At 45.9% G+C, this 20,990-nt stretch overlaps 1 protein-coding gene across 1 annotated transcript in view; it reads right to left on the minus strand.

Moving 5' to 3' along the window:
• Positions 1-20,990, minus strand: part of tanc2a (tetratricopeptide repeat, ankyrin repeat and coiled-coil containing 2a) — a gene marked incomplete at its 3' end in the record, with an annotated part of 261,579 nt that overhangs the window by 93,466 nt on the left and 147,123 nt on the right. Inside the window, 2 exon segments of the mRNA XM_084329297.1 lie at positions 16,134-16,433; positions 16,536-16,716. Coding sequence (XP_084185423.1) covers positions 16,134-16,433; positions 16,536-16,716 — 481 coding nt within the window.

Here is a 20,990-nt window from a genome sequence, read left to right on the forward strand (position 1 = left end):
ACCTCCAGCTCGCTACTTCTGTTAACTCTTGAATCTCGGTGACTCTGACTCCCACGAAGACCTTGTATCTGCACGAATCAGACCGGATCCATGTGAGTACTGTCGTGGAGTCTGACCACAAGATTGTTCTTTGCACCGGGATGGTGAGTTCACGTTGGATTAACGTGGCGAGCTGCGCTCCTGCTAGGGCTGCGCAGAGCTCTAGACGCGGGATAGATTGTTGCTTTTGTGGGGCTATTCTTGAGCGAGCCAGGATGAAAGCAGTATGTATTTCTCCTCCCTCCTCTCGGGCACGCAAGTAGGCCACCGAACCGTAGGCTACTTCGGAGGCGTCGCTGAATACGTGCAGGTCCATCTTGCATGTCTCTGGCCTCACTGTGGGTGGGAAGTAGCTGCGGCGTATGTTAACACCTGGGAGTGAGCGGAGTTCCGTCTCCCACTCTCTCCATGTGGATGCAAGGTGTTCGGGTATGGGATCGTCCCAGCCCTGGTCCTTGTCCCATAGCGCTCTTACAATCATCTTTGCCCTGGTGGTGTAAGGTAGAATACATCCCAACGGGTCATATTGTCTGGCGAGTGTTCTGTATACACTCCGTCTGGTGGTCGGTATTGCCGTCGACCTTCCCTGCTCCTTGGTCAGGGGTTTGTGTCTATAATGGAGCGAGTCTGTTTTGAAGCGCCAGACTAGTCCTAGTGTCATTTCTTGGGCTTCTCCTGGGATGGTCGCCATCCAGGTCTCGCTGCTCGCTGCCTTGTCCTCGGGGGAGAGGCTGCGCAATACTTGCGGGTCGCTGCTGGCCCACTGCCTGAGATCAAAGCCGCCTTTGATCAGGGAGGCGCGGAGCTTGAGTAGAAGAGCCTCGGCTTCTTCTGGCGTCGAGACGCTTTGTAAACAGTTGTCCACGTAGAAACTATTTGTCACACTTTGTCGGACCTCTTCATCTGCTGCTGGGTCCTCTGCGACGTGTTTTTGTAGTGCAAACGTAGCACAGCATGGGCTGCATGTGGTTCCGAAAGGGAGGACTTCCCATTGATAGATGGCTGGGTGCTCATCTCCGATCTTCTCTCTCCATAGGAACCGCAGCAGGGGCTTGTCCTCCTCCACTAGTCTCACCTGCAGGAACATCCCTTTGATGTCGCCGCTGATAGCCACCTTGTCCTGGCGGAAGCGTAGTAGCACGCCTAGTAGAGAGGGGCCGAGTGTTGGGTCGGGCAAGAGCTCTTTATTCAGATTTTGTGATCCGATCTGGTAGCTGCAGTTAAACACAATACGATCCTTGCCGTTGTGGTGGACCTTGTGGTGCGGCACGTACCATGATTCGGTCGTCTGATCGGCCTCTTTAATGTCAATTTTCTTTATGTGTCCCGCTGTGATTAGCTTGTTAATCTCAGCGCGGTACACAGTCTCTTGAGCGGGGTCTTTGGCTAGGCGCCGCTCTGTGTTCAATAGATACCGCTCCGTCGCTTCTTTTGTGGCGTGAAAGGTGGGCATTCCCTCTCGCCTCAGGAGTGGAGTTGTGTATCTCATCACTCCGTTGACTGTGACTCTCTTTGTCCCTTGCTCGAGGAGGGCTATAGCGTAAATATCTTCCTTAGAACGAATGTCTTTCTTTTCGTTCTTAAAGGGCATTGTCTCGAGTGTCCATAGCCTCTCGACATGCTGCAGGAGAGTGGTGTCTTCTTCTGTCACTCTGGAGTGGAGGCAGCTAGTGGCTGCTGTTCGGTTAAGAGACTTGGCGAGGGGGCCTTGTAATGTCCATCCTAGGCGGGTCTCGACTGCTGCAGGACAACCTCTGGGTCCTGTATGGACCCGGTCTATCGGGACTATGAGGTCTGCATGGTCGGAGCCTATCAGCAGGGTCGGGGTGGCACCGTCTATGAGCGGGATAGGTAGTTGACGCAGGTGCACATATTTATCCATCAGCTTGGCGATGGGGTAGGTGTACTGCGATAGTCCTATTTCTTGGCTGGTGAAAGCATTAGTAATCCTATACCGTCTCTCTGGCTGCCCGCTTGCTGCGATAGTGAAGGAGACATTCTCGCCCTTTATCGTCTTTAGATCTCTTCTTATTGTCCGAATCGTCATCTGGTTTTCGCTCCCCCGCAGCCCCAGCTGGGCCGCAGCGGACGCGAGGAGAAGGGTCTTCTCTGACCCGTCATCAAGGACGGCGTAAGTGTCCATGACCTTATCTTGGTAACTCAGTGTTACGCGGACCACCTTTAAGAGCACCTGGGCGCCCCCGCTGCTAGCGGGTCAATGTACATAACACTTGCCTTTGTGCTGCTGGATGGTGCAGGCTTTCTTCTGTTACTGTCGTGTAGGACATCTAGGTGGGCTCCGTCACACCGACTACACCTCTTCTTTAGGCGGCACTCGGCTGCCATGTGACTGCGCGCACATCGGTAACAGCGCCTGTTGGACTTTATCCAGTGACTCACTTCTTCAGCGGTCATCTTCTTGAACAGGTCACATTGTGACAACCAGTGTTCCTTTTCGCAGTACGGGCACACCATCTTCCACTTCTCTTTCATCGAGGGGGTACTGTGGTTCTTGCTGCTCGGTACTGATTCTGATTGGTGCATGACAGTCACCAATCTTCGGCCATCGTTTGCTCTCCTAGGTCCCTCTCTGGAGCTTGGTGTGCTCTGCACGAACGTATCCAACCGTAGGCTGCTGACTTCTCTCGCCAGGAAGTCGGCTAGGTCTAGGAGGGATGGCTCGGGACCGTTAGGATCACGGTGGTCTCTTTGCCGCCTGAAGCGCTCCTGTCGGGCGGGCGGCAGCTTCTCTAAAATCCTCTCGACATTCGAGTTTGCGTATAGTTCGTGCATACCCTTTTCTCGTTGCGCCCCCAGCATCCCTACCAGGGATTGTACTTTGATAGACAGGTCGTCTAGTGAGCGATTGTCTGTTGCTGGGGGTAGGCGGTCAATATGCCTTATCTCTTGTATTACGTAATCCCATATACGTCCATATCTTTGGTCTAGTGCTGCTAGAGCCGCGGTGTATGGGGTCGTAGAGGTGGCGTAAGCTAGCGCTATGTTGTGCGCTCTGGGCACTTTCAGGTGCTTCAATAGGATAGCATACTTGTGGCGTTCATCAGCTACATCCACCATCATTGTCTCTAAGCACATCCGTAGCTCCGTGTACTGTGCTCGGTTCTCATGGGTGAAGTCTGGAAACATCGGTGTGCCAATGTATGACGCCGTGGATGGCTGGCACATCGGTGAGCGCTGGAAGAGAGGCCTCCTAGGCGAGTCTCCTCTTACGCCTCTCGGTGGGCTGGTACCGGCAGGGTACCATGGCCCGCTGGTCCAGGTGCTATTCCTCGGGACTGGTCGTGCGTCATGCTCACCCGTGAATAGAGTCGGGGGTCTGTAGCGCAGAGCCGCGGGGGTATAGCCTGGGCTGTACTGGACCTCCTGGTCCTGTGGAGTACTGTGCTGCTGTCGGGCTTGACTCTCCTCCTCTCCCTCTTCTTCCTCTGTCAGGTCATCTAGATCCTGTAGTCGTCTATTTAGCCTCTCCGCGGTGTACGCCGTTCCTTCCTTGTAGCTGGGTCTCACTGGGACCGGTCGGGGAAGGGGTTCGGAGGGGGGTATAGGCTCTCTCTGGTGGTCGAGTTCAGGGTCGCTTGATCGGTTAGGGGAGGGTGCCCTTGACCCGTGTCTTGACGAGGCCCTGGAACCCCTTGTGGAGGGAGGGGGTGTTGCCCTGGCGATCAGCTGCTCCATTAGCTGCGCTTGTAGTCTGTCGCGCTCGGCTTCGCGCTTGGTGACATCTGCTTCTCTTTGGGCACCGGCAGCGGCACGCTGGGTGTCGGCCCGGTCTCTTGCCATATTCTCTTCCGTCTGAAGGCGTCTCATCTCCAGACGTATACGCTCTTCGTCGCTCCGTTGCTGCGCTTGAATGCGTTCTCTTTCCATGGAAGAATGTTCGCGCTCACTAAGCGTCTGTGCTTGGAGCCGATCGCGCTCTGTGGAGGCTGCTAGGCTGGCGAGGAACGCCTGTGCCAGCATCTTGTCCGCCTCGCTGGGGGAAGACGCTGGTTGAGGTGATCCGCTCCTGGCAGTACTCGTTGGGGATGCGTTCTCCTGCGGGGAGTCTTGGAGCTCTATCTCCTCGGCGCTCTCCTCATCTTGTTCCGTGCAGAGTTCCATCTCTGGAGGGTTGTCTTCCTCCCGGAGCTCTCCGGGGACTACTTCTTCGGTCTTGGCGGGGGGTAAAGTCGTGTCAGTTCCCTCCTGGTCCCCACCGTGAGCTTGGTCAGTTACATTAGAACCCACTAGGGCCTCTGTGGTCGGGGTATCCTGGTTGATAGGGTCGGACATAATTTTACTTTCTACTTTTACCGCGTTTACCGTTTGTAGAAGGCTAGGTAGTATACTGGCAGCGTAATCCTCTAAGTACTGAGGTGGCTGCCGTCTACGCTGCGGGCGTTCTACTTTAGGAGGACCGTTTCGTGGAGTGTTCATCATAGGCCATTTCAATATTAATACCACTATATTAATATTACACTAATTACCATCCGGCTCGAAGGACCAATTGTAACTGAGGGGTACAATTCCCTGACTGTATTGATAAGTATGGTATCATTAAACCACTACCGCTTTATGTACTTTAACTACTGGCCATACAGTACACGATATCTAAATATGATGAACACTTTCCACAATGAAATCGGTTCCAGTCAAAGGTAATAATCAAATATTTAATGGAGCAAAAGGTACATAGAATATTTATCTTACATTTATTATTTGAATGCACTTGTAAGGCAAATGAGTACTCGTAGGCAAATCAACACTGAATGTCCAATCTCTGGTTACGCAGGAAGCAAGTATACAACCTGGCTCTTAGGGAATTATATCTATGGTACACTTAATGATATAGCGGGATATTCTGGAGGGGGTCCTCCCGGTTGTAAGCCGGTAGGGGGGGTAGGAGAGCCGTCGGTAGTAGACCGTCTGGTCAACGATATCTATGGAGACTTCAAGTACAGAAGACAGTGCAATAGACTCTTGATCCGCAGATGAATACACCTTGGTTCTCTTGTAGGCTGTAGCTCCACAATGAAGAAGAAGCTAGGCGACCTCAGTCTCTCTGAGCGCCGACTCAACTTGACTCCTCTCGGGGGTAAATCCAACACTCACAGGCGTCGGCGATTATCCGCTCCACAAATCACAGTACCAAAGCAAATATATATTCCAGCCGCATAGGGCTCAGCAGTCGTCGGGTAGGTAATCCAGTGTACATGTCCCTCGGTCCTCGCCTAGATCTCCTCGGATGCAAGCGCCATGTGGTCGGCCCAACCTGGATAAGACTCTAGATAACACGAGGAAGCGTTGGAGATGCTGGTCACTTTAGAACTCTAACCGCACGATGCACCATACACGATAGACTATTATTACTTGATAGAAATACGTCGCACTCGACGGTACAGTGCCAAACTCTGACAATTCAGTTATTAATTCGCACGAGGTCTCAATGCTATTCTAAGGCCAAACAGGCCATACTTCACCGCACGTCGTATCGTGGGTGAGGCTTCACGTTCTGTTACTAAGTTGGGAAGAAGGGTAAGGGACTTCTACATTTACTTGCGCCATATTTATATGCACGGTGAACAAATAGTGCCACTCTCATTTCGGTAGCCGTATCCCTGAGCGGAGCCGGGGCTAGTAAGGACATGTCTCGTCGGTACCTTTGAACTTGACGCCAGGGGCTGGTCCCCTGGCGCCTGGTCCTTTGTCCAATAAGAGAATGAACTATTATGGGCTATAGTAGGCGTACAAGGAATATACAAGGGATATCAAACGACATACAAATACTATTCAATATATATCCATAAATAAATATATATATTCGGTTTAATCTGATCCTTCGTAACAGTTACCATCGATAGGGAAAGAACAGAATGAAGAGTTAAATAAAATAATTACGGAACAAGAACTGGAAGATGCAATTAGTAGAGCTAAAAACAACAAGTCTCCGGGGAGCGACGGATTCCCATCGGAATTCTACAAGACATTTAGAACTGAATTAGCACCCATGTTAGGGGCGGCGTTCAGACACACGATGGAAGAGGGGAAAATGCCCCCCTCGTGGAAGGAAGCCATAATCACCACGATACCGAAGGAAGGGAAGGATAGGGAATTATGTAGTAGTTTCAGACCTGTGTCCATACTCAACGTAGATTACAAGATGTATACATCGATAATATCAAAAAGATTTGAGACGTTTATGCCAGACATTATAGATGAAGATCAAACTGGATTTATTAAAGGGAGACAGACACAGGACAACGTGAGAAAGACATTACACATAGTAGAGGAGATACAAAAACAAGGGGGTAGCGCGGTACTGATTAGCCTAGATGCAGAAAAAGCGTTCGACAGTGTGAGCTGGACATTTTTATATAAAACATTGATGAGGTTCGGACTGAACGGGAGGGCGATGAAGATGATCAAGGCGCTATATCAAGAGCCGACAGCGAGGGTTAAGGTGAATGGCAGCTTGACGGATAGAATCAGATTAGAGAGGGCTACCAGACAGGGATGTTGTCTCTTACCGACGCTCTTCGCCGTTTTCATAGAACCACTGGCACAACTGATCAGGCAGACCGAGGACATCAAGGGAGTAAGGATAAAGGGAACGGAATATAAACTAGGCTTATTTGCAGACGACGTGATAGTATACATGAGGCAACCAGAAAAGAGCTTCCCGGCACTGATGGATCTACTGAAGGAATATGGCCACTACTCAGGATACAAACTAAACGTGACAAAGACACAGACCTTAGCATGGAACTATTCTCCAACGACGGAAATTAGAGAACAGTACGGGATAAGATGGGACATGGACAAGATTAAATACTTAGGGGTGAACATCACGAGAGGGGTGGAGAAACTGTTTGAGGCGAATTATACACAGATAAATCAGAACATCAAGAGAGACCTAGAGAGATGGACAGTAATGCCCTTGGACTTCAATTCAAGAATAGAGGTCATTAAAATGAACATACTATCAAGGTTACTGTACCTATTCCAGTCACTACCGATACAAATACCACAGAATCAATTCAGGGAGTGGGACAGACTGATATCGAGGTTCATATGGGCGGGGAGAAGACCACGGGTCAGATATAAAACACTACAACTACCAAAGGAAGAGGGAGGGATGGCAGTACCCAGCCTACAAGATTATTACTATGCAGCACAACTGAGAGCAGTGACGTGCTGGTGTAACGACAGATATGAGGCAAGATGGAAAGACATTGAAAAAGAAGGGGAGGGATACAAGGTACAAGCTCTGGTGGGGGATAGGGAACTATTTAAAGAAAAAGAGGGACTATTAGATCCAATCACCAAATGCACCTTGACCATATGGAACAGAGTAGTAAAAACACACAAATTGGAGAAGCAGTCAGGGGTCCTGAGATGGGTAGCACATGACAAGAGATTCAAACCAGGGAGGTTAGACCATGGATTCAGAAGGTGGGAGAGGGGGGGGGGCAACAGCAATATGCAAAATGATAGAGAAGGGAGAAATGCAGACACTACAAAAATTAAAGGAGAAATTTGGACTAGAAAACAGGGACCACTTCAGATATCTACAGGTTAGAGACTACTACAACAAAGAAATAAGGGGGGCCAAAGACGAGGAACAGAATGGAATAATAAAGATGATAGTATGGGCATACGAAGGGGGGCAAGGAAGAGTAATATCAGCAATATACCGGGCTATAATGACCAGCAAGGGACACACGACAGATTACATAAGGGAGAAATGGGAGAGAGAGCTAGAGATAGAAATAACAGGGAAGGAATGGGGGAACATATGCGAGGTACAACATTCAACAACAGGATCGAGAATATGGAAAGAATTTGGATGGAAAAACATAATCAGATTCTTTATAACCCCAGAGCTGAAGGGAAAATATGCACCAACACAAAAAGCATGCTGGAGGATGTGTGGGAAGGAGGGGGCAAATCACACGCACATATTCTGGGGATGTCAGAAGCTGAAGGGGTATTGGGAGGAGATAGGGGAAGCAATGATCAGAATATTAGGATACGGGATACCACAAACAGGACTGGTGCTTTACTTAGGAGACCTGACACACGAGGGAATACAAGGGGGGGACAAATATTTAATAAAGATAATGTTGATAGCGGCCAGAAAAGCAATAACGAGACTGTGGTATAAGGAAGACCCACCGACAATAGCAAAATGGGTAGGAATAGTGGAAGAAATACAGGATATGGAAAGGATAACACACATGCTGAGGTTACAGGAAGAGACATTTGGGGAAAGATGGGGAAAGTGGGAGGATTATAAAAGGAACGAGAACGACATCACAGAGGAAGAACCAAATGCAACACAAGAGAGCGAAGGGTAAAGGAGGAAAGATGTTCAAGCAGGGTCTATGAACCCATGTCACACACCTGTACTTTAGTTAATATTTTCTATTTTGTTTTTGGGATATTACAAGTGCTGAATGCTTTTATACCTTATTATTTATGTCTGTTTAACGGTGTGATATTAAATATTCAGGGATGATGTGGTTTGTGTATGGGTGAAACAAAAGGCAAAGTGAAAGTTAATAAACAAGAGAAAAAAAAAGAAAGGACGAAGGAGAAGGGAAGAAAGAAACTCAAGGAGGGTCTCTGGACCCAGATCACACATACAAACCTTAGTCAGCATTTATTGTCTTTGAGTAGGAATTACCTGTTTATGCCTGTTTAAGGGAGATACACAATCAGCCTTTGTATCAAATACCTAGAAAAGAACAGTAGGGGAACCAGACAACTAACCATGTGATACCCATGTAAATATTTATGTGCACTGTTTTTTCTTTTAGTTTTTATTGTGATACTAGTCTCTTCATTTTTTATTATTTATTTTTTGTAAGTGCTGTCTGTCTAAATAACTGTCAATAAAAAATTTAAGTAAAAAAAAAAAAAAAAAAAGCAACAAAATAAATGGACAAGAGAAAAATAAATCTCAATTTGGTCAGTATTGTCATTTGGACAAGCAAAGCCATTACTTTAAGTTGCAGGCAAGAAAGACAAGTCTGTCCACTGACTCTGGTTTTAAAACTGCCCTGTTGCAGGTCACACAAAAAAAGAAAATCGATAACTCCCCCCCCCCCCCCCCCCACCCCCCTAATGTCTCCATTAGCTCATGTTCAGCCTGGCTGGGGCTAGCCATGGTCTAGGTCTAGCATGGTATGGTTGGGTTTGTGTCTCCATTAGCTCATGTTCAGCCTGGCTGGGGCTAGCCATGGTCTAGCATGGTATGGTATGGTATGGTTTGTGTCTCCATTGCATTTCTTGTAAACTCAACAGTTGCTAGGCAACCTTTTAAAATGTGCACCACCAACTGTGGTACACAAGCTAAACCATGAAACAGTTCCAGCCAGGTCTGGCCAGGTTGTGAAAGGTGGCTGTATCAGCCAGGGTCTGAGGGGTTCTAAGACAAAGGAGTGCCAGACAGGCCAAGGCACGGCTAAACCCTGGCTAGTGGAGACAAGGCCACAGCACGGCTAAACGCTGGCTAGTGGAGACGAGGCCACAGCACGGCTAAACGCTGGCTAGTGGAGACGAGGCCACAGCACGACTAAACCCTGGCTAGTGGAGACAAGGCCACAGCACGGCTAAACCCTGGCTAGTGGAGACAAGGCCACGGCACGGCTAAACCCTGGCTAGTGGAGACAAGGCCACGGCACGGCTAAACCCTGGCTAGTGGAGACGAGGCCACGGCACGACTAAACCCTGGCTAGTGGAGACGAGGCCACGGCACGACTAAACCCTGGCTAGTGGAGACGAGGCCACGGCACGACTAAACCCTGGCTAGTGGAGACGAGGCCACGGCACGACTAAACCCTGGCTAGTGGAGACGAGGCCACGGCACGACTAAACCCTGGCTAGTGGAGACGAGGCCACAGCACGACTAAACCCTGGCTAGTGGAGACAAGGCCACAGCACGACTAAACCCTGGCTAATGGAGACGAGGCCACGGCACGACTAAACCCTGGCTAGTGGAGACGAGGCCACAGCACGACTAAACCCTGGCTAGTGGAGACGAGGCCACGGCACGACTAAACCCTGGCTAGTGGAGACGAGGCCACGGCACGACTAAACCCTGGCTAGTGGAGACAAGGCCACAGCACGGCTAAACCCTGGCTAGTGGAGACAAGGCCACAGCACGACTAAACCCTGGCTAATGGAGACAAGGCCACAGCACGACTAAACCCTGGCTAATGGAGACAAGGCCACAGCACGACTAAACCCTGGCTAGTGGAGACAAGGCCACAGCACGACTAAACCCTGGCTAATGGAGACAAGGCCACAGCACGACTAAACCCTGGCTAGTGGAGACGAGGCCACAGCACGGCTAAACCCTGGCTAGTGGAGACAAGGCCACAGCACGGCTAAACCCTGGCCAGTGGAGACGAGGCCACAGCACAGCTAAACCCTGGCTAGTGGAGATGAGGCCACAGCTCACTGATTGGACGTCCAGATGGAAATCGGCTAAAGTGCTCCTTTAAGGGGAAGTCCAGTTGAGTCAGGGCTTAACACATTGGCCGCCATGCATTGTACCCATCTTTGGGCACAGTCTGCCAGCGCTGTAACCCTATTAGGCCGTGAGCCAGTAGGGTTGGTTGTTACCATCTTGGGGGACTAACTTACATAGTGATTTTTGGGAAGGTATACACCCCTACTGCTAGAAAATATGTGATAGCAATGCAGCAGTTGCCTCCAAATGTGTGCTATCGCATCTTTTATAACACTACCAAGCATATTTTTCAGGCCTCCTGTCCGAAATTACATGCCCCAAATGAATCATGATAGCTCCTGAACCATAAGGCCTATATCCATGTTTCTGGTCTCCTTTGATAGGTAACAAGGTAGGACATATGAATCCAGTGTAAGTAAACCCACATATATACCATTCCAGAGTAAATGGAGATACAATGAAGGAAAACATCATATTTTTACCCTCGCCTGGTACATAATCTTAATTTAAAAGGCAATATGACCATTATAACCAATATCCCATGGATAATAATGCAACTGAATGTGTTCTCCTTCTTCTTCACTACAAATGTAACTGTAAATGTGACAATACATTAAAAATACAACATTTATAATACCGTTTAAAAAGGTATACTCAGATGATGTAAATGTTTTGGCCATGGTTACCGTTTACATGTTGACTGTGTTTACTGGTAATTTTACTCTAAAACACTATTTCCTTCAATACAGCCATGTTACAAAAACATAAATGTCCCCAAAACATTGAAATAGTAATAAAAAACAATGAATATTGATCAATATGCAGCATATTCAACATTCATATCATATATGGGCCACAGAGCTTCATGCCATCTGACCTATCAATGTTTTCAGCTCAGTTAGACCTATACAATGATATATTGCTTATTGGTTTCAGAAAAATATTTGTTTATTTTGGAAAACTCAATACAAAACCCAGGGCACATATAATCACATTTGTGTTTGTTCAGGAATTCAAATAACTAATTACTTAAGTTCCGTCAGTACAGACAGTTCTCGGTCTCTATCCGTGGCGCTGTTGGCGGCGCTCTCCAATTGTCTGAGAGCCGAGACTAGTACAGATGTAAAAAAACAACAACATATGTAATAATAATAATAATACAAAACATACCATACTTTGTTTTACATATGTTCATAACCTAATTGTGAGGGCCGACGATCCACTCTAATGGTTAAATTACTTACTCGTGAGTAGTATGTTCGTTGATAAAGAAAAGTTATTTCCACAGCCGCTCCAGTGCAAAGCAAAGATATCCAAATGGTTTATTTGCGAAGTCTTTCTTTACAGAAGTGGTCCTAAATCTACTTTCCTAAATATTCCTGTCACTCCTACAAATACTAATACAAGTGGCTCCTACTAGCTACAAGTACTAATGCAGGCCACAAGTACTACTACAAGGTAAAATCACCACCGACTCGACACATGAACATTCCTTCGTTGGCTTCTGGCTTCAGTCCATGGTACTAGAATGTTTTACGTTCTAGAAAGTTCTACTATGACATCACCACAAACATTCCGGACTGTTTTACGTTCTAGAAGGTTCTATGTTCGAGAATGCTCTATTATGACAAATACGACGGTTCAATGACTTTATCTAAATCCAATAAATATTAAACATTCATATAATACAATAACCGAAATATATATAGCTTTGGCTCTTACACTAATAATCACAATAATCTTCCAAGTCTTCCACGTCTTCATGAGAACGTTCCACACTCTGAGGTGGATGCCTGGTTCTCACAGTCTGCCAGTCTACACATGTCATTTGCAACACATATATCTTGGGAGTGAAATAGTTTTTGGACCGTTACAGGCCAGTAGATCCAGCTCACTGTTTAAACGAAATGACCCAGTAAACTAAATAGTTCACTTTAGTTTAATACATGAGGCGTTGTGTAACGTTATCTAGCCGGCTAGCAGTAGCTACACATAGCTCCTGATATCAATGTCTTATAACATAATTGACATTATTAGTTTTTGCAGCTGTTGGCTAATTAGCTATCATGCTTCATAACTGAACAGTCAAGTTGAACTATCGCTCTGACTGGGGACGCTGAGGGCATGCTGAATGTGATTTGACCAAAGCAGAGTATACACACAGACAGTGGAGCTGTTTGCAGATAGCGAGTATTTTGACTTGTTGCGTGGTGGCGATGTCTCGCAGATAATACAACTACAAGTATAATTATATAATATATATATTTTATTTAAAAAAAAAAAGTATATATATATATCTTTTTTTTATAAAACCAAAAACGATCTGTATCAGCAGTGTATCGGCCGATATGGCTCATAGACGATCGGTGATCGGTATCGGTGGCAAAAAACGTGATCGGGGCATCCCTATTAACATAATGTAAAACAAAGTATAGGTTTTGTATTATTATTATAAATGTTTTTTTTACTGTATGTAGCACACACTCAGGGGCTCATACGGAAACAAGCATTCCATCATAAAGTATTCTGTATTTTATTATGACAAATAATAAACAAACTTGAAACTTGTTGTCTGTACTAGTCTCGGCTCTCAGTTGCCGCCAACAGCGCCGCGGATAGAGACTGAGAACTGTCTGTACTGACGGAACTTAAGTCATAAGTTATTTCTTATTTGAATTCCTGAACAAATTCTGTGATGTGATTATATGTGCCCTGGGTTTTGTATTGAGTTTTCCAAAATAAACTAATATTTTTCTGAAAACCAATAAGCAATATATCATTGTATAGGTCTAACTGAGCTGAAAACATTGATAGGTCACATGGCATGAAGCTCTGTGGCCCATATATGAATGTTGAATATGCTGCATATTGATCAATATTCATTGTTTTTTATTACTATTTCAATGTTTTGGGGAGATTTATGTTTTTGTAACATGGCTGTATTGAAAGAAATTGTGTTTTGGAGTACAATTACCAGTAAACAGTCAACATGTAAACAGTAACCATGGCCAAAACATTTACATCATCTGAGTATACCTTTTTAAACAGTATCATAAATGTTGTATTTTTAATGTATTGTCATCACATTTACAGTTACATTTGTAGTCAAGAAGTAGGAGAACACATTCAGTTGCATTATTATGCATGGGATATTGGTTATAATGGTCATATTGCCTTTTAAATTAAGATTATGTACCAGGCGAGGGTAAAAATATGATGTTTTCCTTCATTGTATCTCCATTTACTCTGGAATGGTATATATGTGGGTTTACTTACACTGGATTCATATGTCCTAACTTGTTACCTATCAAAGGAGACCAGAAACATGGATATAGGCCTTATGGTTCAGGAGCTATCATGATTCATTTGGGGCATGTAATTTCGGACAGGAGGCCTGAAAAATATGCTTGGTAGTGTTATAAAAGATGCGATAGCACACATTTGGAGGCAACTGCTGCATTGCTATCACATATTTTCTAGCAGTAGGGGTGTATACCTTCCCAAAAATCACTATGAAAGTTAGTCCCCCAAGATGGTAACCGTGGCCCAAATTTGGGGCCCTGGCTCACGGCCTATATGGAGATGTTTACCTTCTTTGCAGGGCTATAACTTTTTAAATATTATAGCTATATTGACATTACTATGGCCCATTCAACATCGGGTATCTATCGTTCCGGATGTGGGAACGTTATATTTTTTCATTCATACATTGTCGTGTTAATACCGTCGTGAATATAAGTATGTTTTTAAGGTTTTCTGCAGTAATTCCTAAAACGCGAGTTATAGGCCCCGACGCATATGATAGATTATCGATTGGCGTTTCTTTCCTATACACGCTATATTAAAAAATTCAAATGTATATGATCGGTATACATTATGCTTCATCATGCGTGAAGGAAAGGGGGGGGGGGGGGGGGGGGGGGTCGTTTATAATTCCTTGATTGTCAGTAACGTCTTTTTTTAGTATGGGTTGATACGTTGATCAGATGGATTGCAGTGAAATAAATAAATTCAGGCTGAAAATAACGTTAGATTCCTCTTACCGTTCGCCGATGAGACTGGAAGAAAAATATTCCAATTATTTGACGTCGATCTGCTAGATCCATTTCCCGTTTGTATGACGCAATAAACGCCGAAATCATATTCATTATTGCGTTTAGAAAGCGATCCCAATGCACTCAAGTGTGTATCTAGACCCACGTTACAATATATCTCTGGCGGAGGAATTTCCCTGATGCACCGAGCGCCACTTCCGGTTTGGCGTGGAGTGTAACTTGCCCGAAATCCACCAGGGGGCGGTATTGAGGCGTTGCAATATCAGACCAGGGTCCAGCTGCGTACCGGAGGGAGGCTGGATGAATTATGAATGCCATGGCGAAAAAATAAAATATTGATCCCAAAAACGAGTTCCCTCGTTGTTGGCGCACAACGATTGGCGGGCAATAACGAGTATACTCGTTGTTGCCGCACAAAATGTTAAAGGGTAAAACCAATTCTCAGAACATTTAAACAATGCATTTGAACAACACTGAAAGTACCAAAGGGAAGGTCTCCCTTTCCGAGATAAGACCAATATACTAGCTTAGAAATTACAATGCACGCTCCATTCCCCGCTAATGTCCTATATTCACACACACACACACACACACACACACACACACACACACACACACACACACACACACACACACACACACACACACACACACACACACACACACACACACACACACACACACACACACACACACACACACACACACACACACACACACACACACACACACACACACACACACACACACAAAACAAACAAACCATGAAGGCATCAAACTACTACCTTATCCCTTCAGCTCCATGTTGACAAGAGGACTGAAAACAACCAAACACCAGGATGGGAACATGGGGTGTGAGTGTGTGTGTGTGTGTGTGTGTGTGTGTGTGTGTGTGTGTGTGTGTGTGTGTGTGTGTGTGTGTGTGTGTGTGTGCCCGATGACAGCTTGTGTAGTTGGAATCAAGAGAGAGAGAGAGAGCTAGAGCGTGAGAGAGACAGAGAGAGAGAAAGAGAGAGAGTGAGAGAGAGGGAGAGAGAGGGAGAGAGAGAGAGACTGAGGAAGAGAGAGAGAGAGAAAAAGGAAGGAAGTGAGAGATTCTCTTGCTACTGGGAAGAATGACAATGGACGTCCTTCCTTCCTGATAGGGTGTGTGTGACGTGTAGTCATGTGTGTGTGTGTGTGTGTGTGTGTGTGAGTGTGTGTGTGTGTGTGTGTGTGTGTGTGTGTGTGTGTGTGTGTGTGTGTGTGTGTGTGTGTGTGTGTGTGTGTGAGTGTGTGTGTGTGTGTGTAGAGGTGTTATTTAAGATAAGTTATTAAAATACATATTGCTGTAGTCTAGGAAGGTCCAGTCAATATTTCTGAACATGATTTCCACAAGTTTAAAGTGCGGAGCTGATGAATGGGAGACTGATTTGTATGTATACATTTTCTTTTTATAGTCAAATGAGCTTTATGCTTTAGTAGTGTTCTCAGTTCAGTTTCTCTCTCTCCCTCCGTCCCTCCCTCTTTCCTTCTCTCCCTCCCTCCCCCCCCCTCTCTCTCTCTCCCTCTCTCTCTCTCACCTGCTACAGAGTTGGGTCTTGGCATGAGGTACAGGGGGATGGAGTGAGCGGAGTGAGAAGAGTGCGACGTCTCCATCCCTCTCTCTCCGTGGATCTTGTTGAGGCTGTAGGTGGAGGCGGCCATGTTCTCCTCCACTCTGTACAGGAAGCTGTCGTTGCCCGTACAGGAAGAGGAAGTGGTCCTCTGACCGCCGCCCTGTTGCCACAGCTTCAGGCTGCTGCCGCGGTAACCGTCACCATGGTATTTACCTCCGCCGTCCCCCCGCTCGGCCACGGACTCAGAGTAACTAGTCAACGTCGCTGAGGAAGAAGAAGAAGAAGAAGTTTTAGCATCTGCTGGCGAGAGAAGAAGAAAATAAATAACAGCTTGGAGTAACTCCACTGTATCTAGGTCAGTTTAACCTATGATGCCGCTGTCCCTGCTCTCCAGGGTGGAGGTGGGGCTGGTGACGGAGCTGTAGGTGGTGGCGTTGTGGCCTCCTCCACCACCAGGGGGCAGCATGGTGGAGCAGGGAGAGACGGCAGGAGGAGACGTGCTGCTGCTCGCCAGGCTGGAGCAGGGAGAGATCCTCTGACATAGACCCTGGGGGGGGGGGGGGGGGGGGGGAGAGGAGAGAGAGAGAGGGAGGAGGGGAGAGAGACAGACAGAGGGGGAGAGAGAGAGAGGGAGGTGGGGAGGGGAGAGGAGAGAGAGAGAAGAAGAGAGGGGGGAGAGAGTTGGGAGAGGGGGAGAGGGAGAGACAGAGACATAGAGATAGAGAGAGAGAGGGGATAGAGGGAGATATAGAGGGGGAGAGGAGATAGGAATAGAGGGGGGAGAGAGAGGGGAGAGGAGAGAGGGAGAGAGAGGGGAGGGGAGAGAAAGAGTTGGGAGGGAAGAGAGGAGAGATAGAGAGGGGAGAGAAAGAGAGAAAGAGAGCGAGGAAGTGAGGGAGAGAAAGAGAGCGAGGAAGAGAGGGGGAGAGAGAGGGGAGAGGAAAGAGAAGAGATGAAGAGAGAGGGGGAGAGAGAGGGAGGAGAGATAGAGAGAGGGGAGAAGAGAGATGAGAGGGAGAGAGGGGGGAGAAAGAGAGATAGAGGGAGCGGGAGAGGGGGGGATGGAAAGAGGAGCGAGGGAGAGAGAGGGAGGGGGAGACATAGAGGGAGAGATAGAGAGAAAGAAATAGAAAGAGAGGGGGATAGAGAGAAAGAGATATGGAGAGGGAGACATAGAGGGAGAGAGAGAAAGAGAGGGAGATATTCATATATTTGTAATTTCTACACATAATAAACCATTTCAATGCTGACACAGCATTCTATGAGTTATTGATATTGTTATGGCACAATGTTACCGTGTGTGTGTGTGTGTGTGTGTGTGTGTGTGGGTGTGTGTGTGTGTATGTGTGTGTGGGTGTATGTGTGTGTATGTATGTGTGTGTGGTTCATTTCTGATGACTAGGCACATGTGTCTAGCCCACACAGTCATATTTATAATCTAACAATCAATATCATTCAGTCAATCCAGCGTTTCCACTGCAGATATCGATTCTCTGTCTCAGACATCCAGTAGCTCCACTTTAAAAGTAGCCTAATAATCTCAAACACTTTCAGAATAAAGGTCTGTGTTCCATTTCGCTGATTGATAGAAACTAAATAGTGATTCTGTCTTTAAGCACTTTGAGTTACTGCCTCCATGTTCCAGCCTCCCTCTCAGGAGGGATTCAGTCATATCACTTTGATCAAATAGTTTTTCTAGTTTTTTGTCAAGTAACTCATTGAAACGACAGAGAGAGAGAGGGGGGAAAGGGGGAGAGAGAGATACGTGGGGAAAGAGAGAGAGAGAGAGAGAGAGAGAGAGAGAGAGAGAGAGAGAGAGAGAGAGAGAGGGGGGGGGGAGAGAGGAGAGAGAGAGAGATGTTTCATGTTTAATTCAGCGCTGCCAGAAGAGCAGATCCGTAAAGCCGTGATTAAGTTGCTAAACGACACAAACTAAACGTCCACATCCGGGCTCCGTTCCAAACCAAACAGCCAGCCTTCATACGTTCTAGCCAGCAGCTCATTCTAGGGCTGAGCCCAAACGTTTGAACGTTCGAACCTTCGTTCGTTACGTTGGCATTCGAATTGTAAATCAACATTAGAATATATATATATTTTTTTTTTATAATTTATTATTATAATTTTTTTCATTCTGTTTAAACCAATGGGGTTTTTCTTCACAGTTGCAGATAAAGATTAGGCTACACTAATATTATAGTATTAAAAACTGATGAGTTATATTCATTAAAGAAAGTTGATTTAATTGATTTAGTTGGGCTAGGGCTTCTCCCTGGGCTGGGTCTGGGGCTGGAAAGTTGATTTAATTTAAAAAAAAAAAAATCATTTAATCAGATTAATCACTTTATTCAAATTGAGGATTTAGTTTGAGGATATTTATAAAAAAAAATTATAAAAAAAGGATTTTTTTTACTTCCGGTTTAGCATCAGCATGTAATGGTCGCATTGGTCACAGCTCCTCACCAGTTTTTTTTATTTTTGCTTCAAAAACCACTTTTTACAACACCAATGTGTTTAAACCTCGACGTATATATATTAACTGAGATCTTCAACTAACTATCGACTGAAAGAATCAAGATGACAACAAGGAGAGAAACAGAAAAGAAACGCGCAACCAAACTAACTCCAGAGGATCCGCCGGTGGATACGAGCTCCGTGCGGGAATTGGAAGGAGAGATTGAGAGAAAAACAGCTGATATTGCCACTTCTTCCATCGTCCCAGCCACCTCATCCGATATAGAGTATCTTGCTAAACTAATAAAGATCTTAACCGATAAGGTTGATACTAAGGTTGACGCTATCAAAGAATCTATCGAATCCAAAATCGAAGATTTAAAAGCAGCGGCTGTCGAACAAACCGAACGCACTACTGTAGTTGAAACCACCTTGATTGAACATACACTGAGATTCATTAGGGGCGATGGGGCTTTACATGACGGCATCGTGGAACTAACGGAGAAGATGGATGAGGCCAACGGGAAGCTAACGGATACGATATATGACAACAACGAGAAGCTAACAGCTAAGATACTCGAAATGGAACGTCATTCCCGTAGATTTAATATCCGTATAGTGGGACTGGATGAATCAGTTGACTGCACAAACGACTCATTCGCGACAGTGTTAGCTCAAATTCTAGGACCAGATATCCTCTCCACACCACCTATAGTGGATCAGCGCTACAGAATTGGCATCCGAGACAACACCAACAATAAATCGAGAGTGATTATTGCTAGCCTACGTCAAGCTGGAATAAGAGATATGATTATCCGGGCGGCACGAAAGAAAAGGGGAAATCTGCAATACAACGAGAAACCAGTGTATTTCTACGAGGATTTTTGCCGTGAGGTTGTAACCCTACGAGCCTGTTACAAGTCAGTGATGTCTCGTCTTTTTGAGAAGAGGTTCCAACCTACACTACGCTACCCTGCAAGTCTTTCCATCATGGATAAAAATGGAATAAGGGTAAAGCTTTCCTCGCCTGAAGACGCCGAGGAGTACATGAGGGACCCACTACGCGGAGGAGGCTAAGTCTTATTCTTCTTTTTTATTTTTTGATTACTTCGTTATAACTTGGACACCAAAAGCGGCATCAAACAAGCTTTGATGACATTGATGTAGAGATAGGTTAATATGTGACGCTAGATTCTATATTATTGTAAAGGTTCGCTGTTTGGGCCCGCTAGATTTATGGGTTTTATGCAAGTCATGCTATGTTGTTGACATTTCGGAATACTCTGGACTTTTTCAACGCTCAGTGTCATATCGGAATATTCTGGAATAATATCACCCTATGGCATGCATAAAGCCCTGGAACATAAACAGCAATTTGTGACCATACACAGGAATCATATCTGGAAGAACAACAACCTTTACAACGGAATACTGCCCACCCCTGTTTGGGGGACGAACTGCATACACGTATTTAAAACCTTCCTTTTCATCTAGGTGTTTAAGTTTGGCAAAGTTAGATTAAGATTTAAACAAATGTTCTCTATTTTTTGAGGTTTCTATAATTTAGTTCTATACATCTTTCTTATTCTTCGGTGTGTTTTAACTTATACATGTTAGTATAAAGGGGTCCCCACACGGCGAGCGATTTTAGCCAGGCGAGCGATTTTTTTAGCGAGCCGACCGGCAGAATTGTATCGCCTCCATTGTTATGAATGAGAGAACCCACACGGCAGGAGATTTTGAAGCGACGGTCGCGCAGATATTTCTGTCGCCTCGCTAAATATCGCCTCGATCCTATTTTTGGAGGCGACGGCACAAGGACAATGAGGAAATAACATGACTTCTACAGTAGAAGTACTGCAGAAGTTCTACTGGTGTATCATTTGTACACCTTTAATGTATCAATACATTCATTGATCAATCTACGTATTATTACCATGCTACATAAGGTTATGTTCATTATTATTAACGGGAACAATTTAAATAAATAACGTTAGTTTGAGAAGCTATAGAGTGGTGTGAAGGGTAATTTCACATCCCCTCCTCCTCCACCTTCCCTCCTCCTCCTCCTCCTCCTCCTCCTCCTCCTCCTTCCCTCCTCCTCCTCCTCCCCCCCCTCCTCTATTTGTGAGGTCAGGATTTCTGTTTAAATATGAAGGGTAATTTCACATTCTTAATCCCCACAACAGGGTTGATCGTGAAGTCATGTTATCCTTCTCTCAAAAAGTGTTAAAACACTATATCCATTCATTATATTCAGAGCAGGCCAGAGAACGCTTGCATCCAAGGCCGCAGCGAGCCCTCCTCAAAAGCCCATTCCATTTGACTCCCTAAATGACCATATAAAGCCAACCCAATCAGAGACGAGCA

Source organism: Notolepis coatsorum, assembly GCF_963971535.1.
Source record: "Notolepis coatsorum genome assembly, chromosome: 14".
NCBI lineage: Eukaryota > Metazoa > Chordata > Actinopteri > Aulopiformes > Paralepididae > Notolepis > Notolepis coatsorum.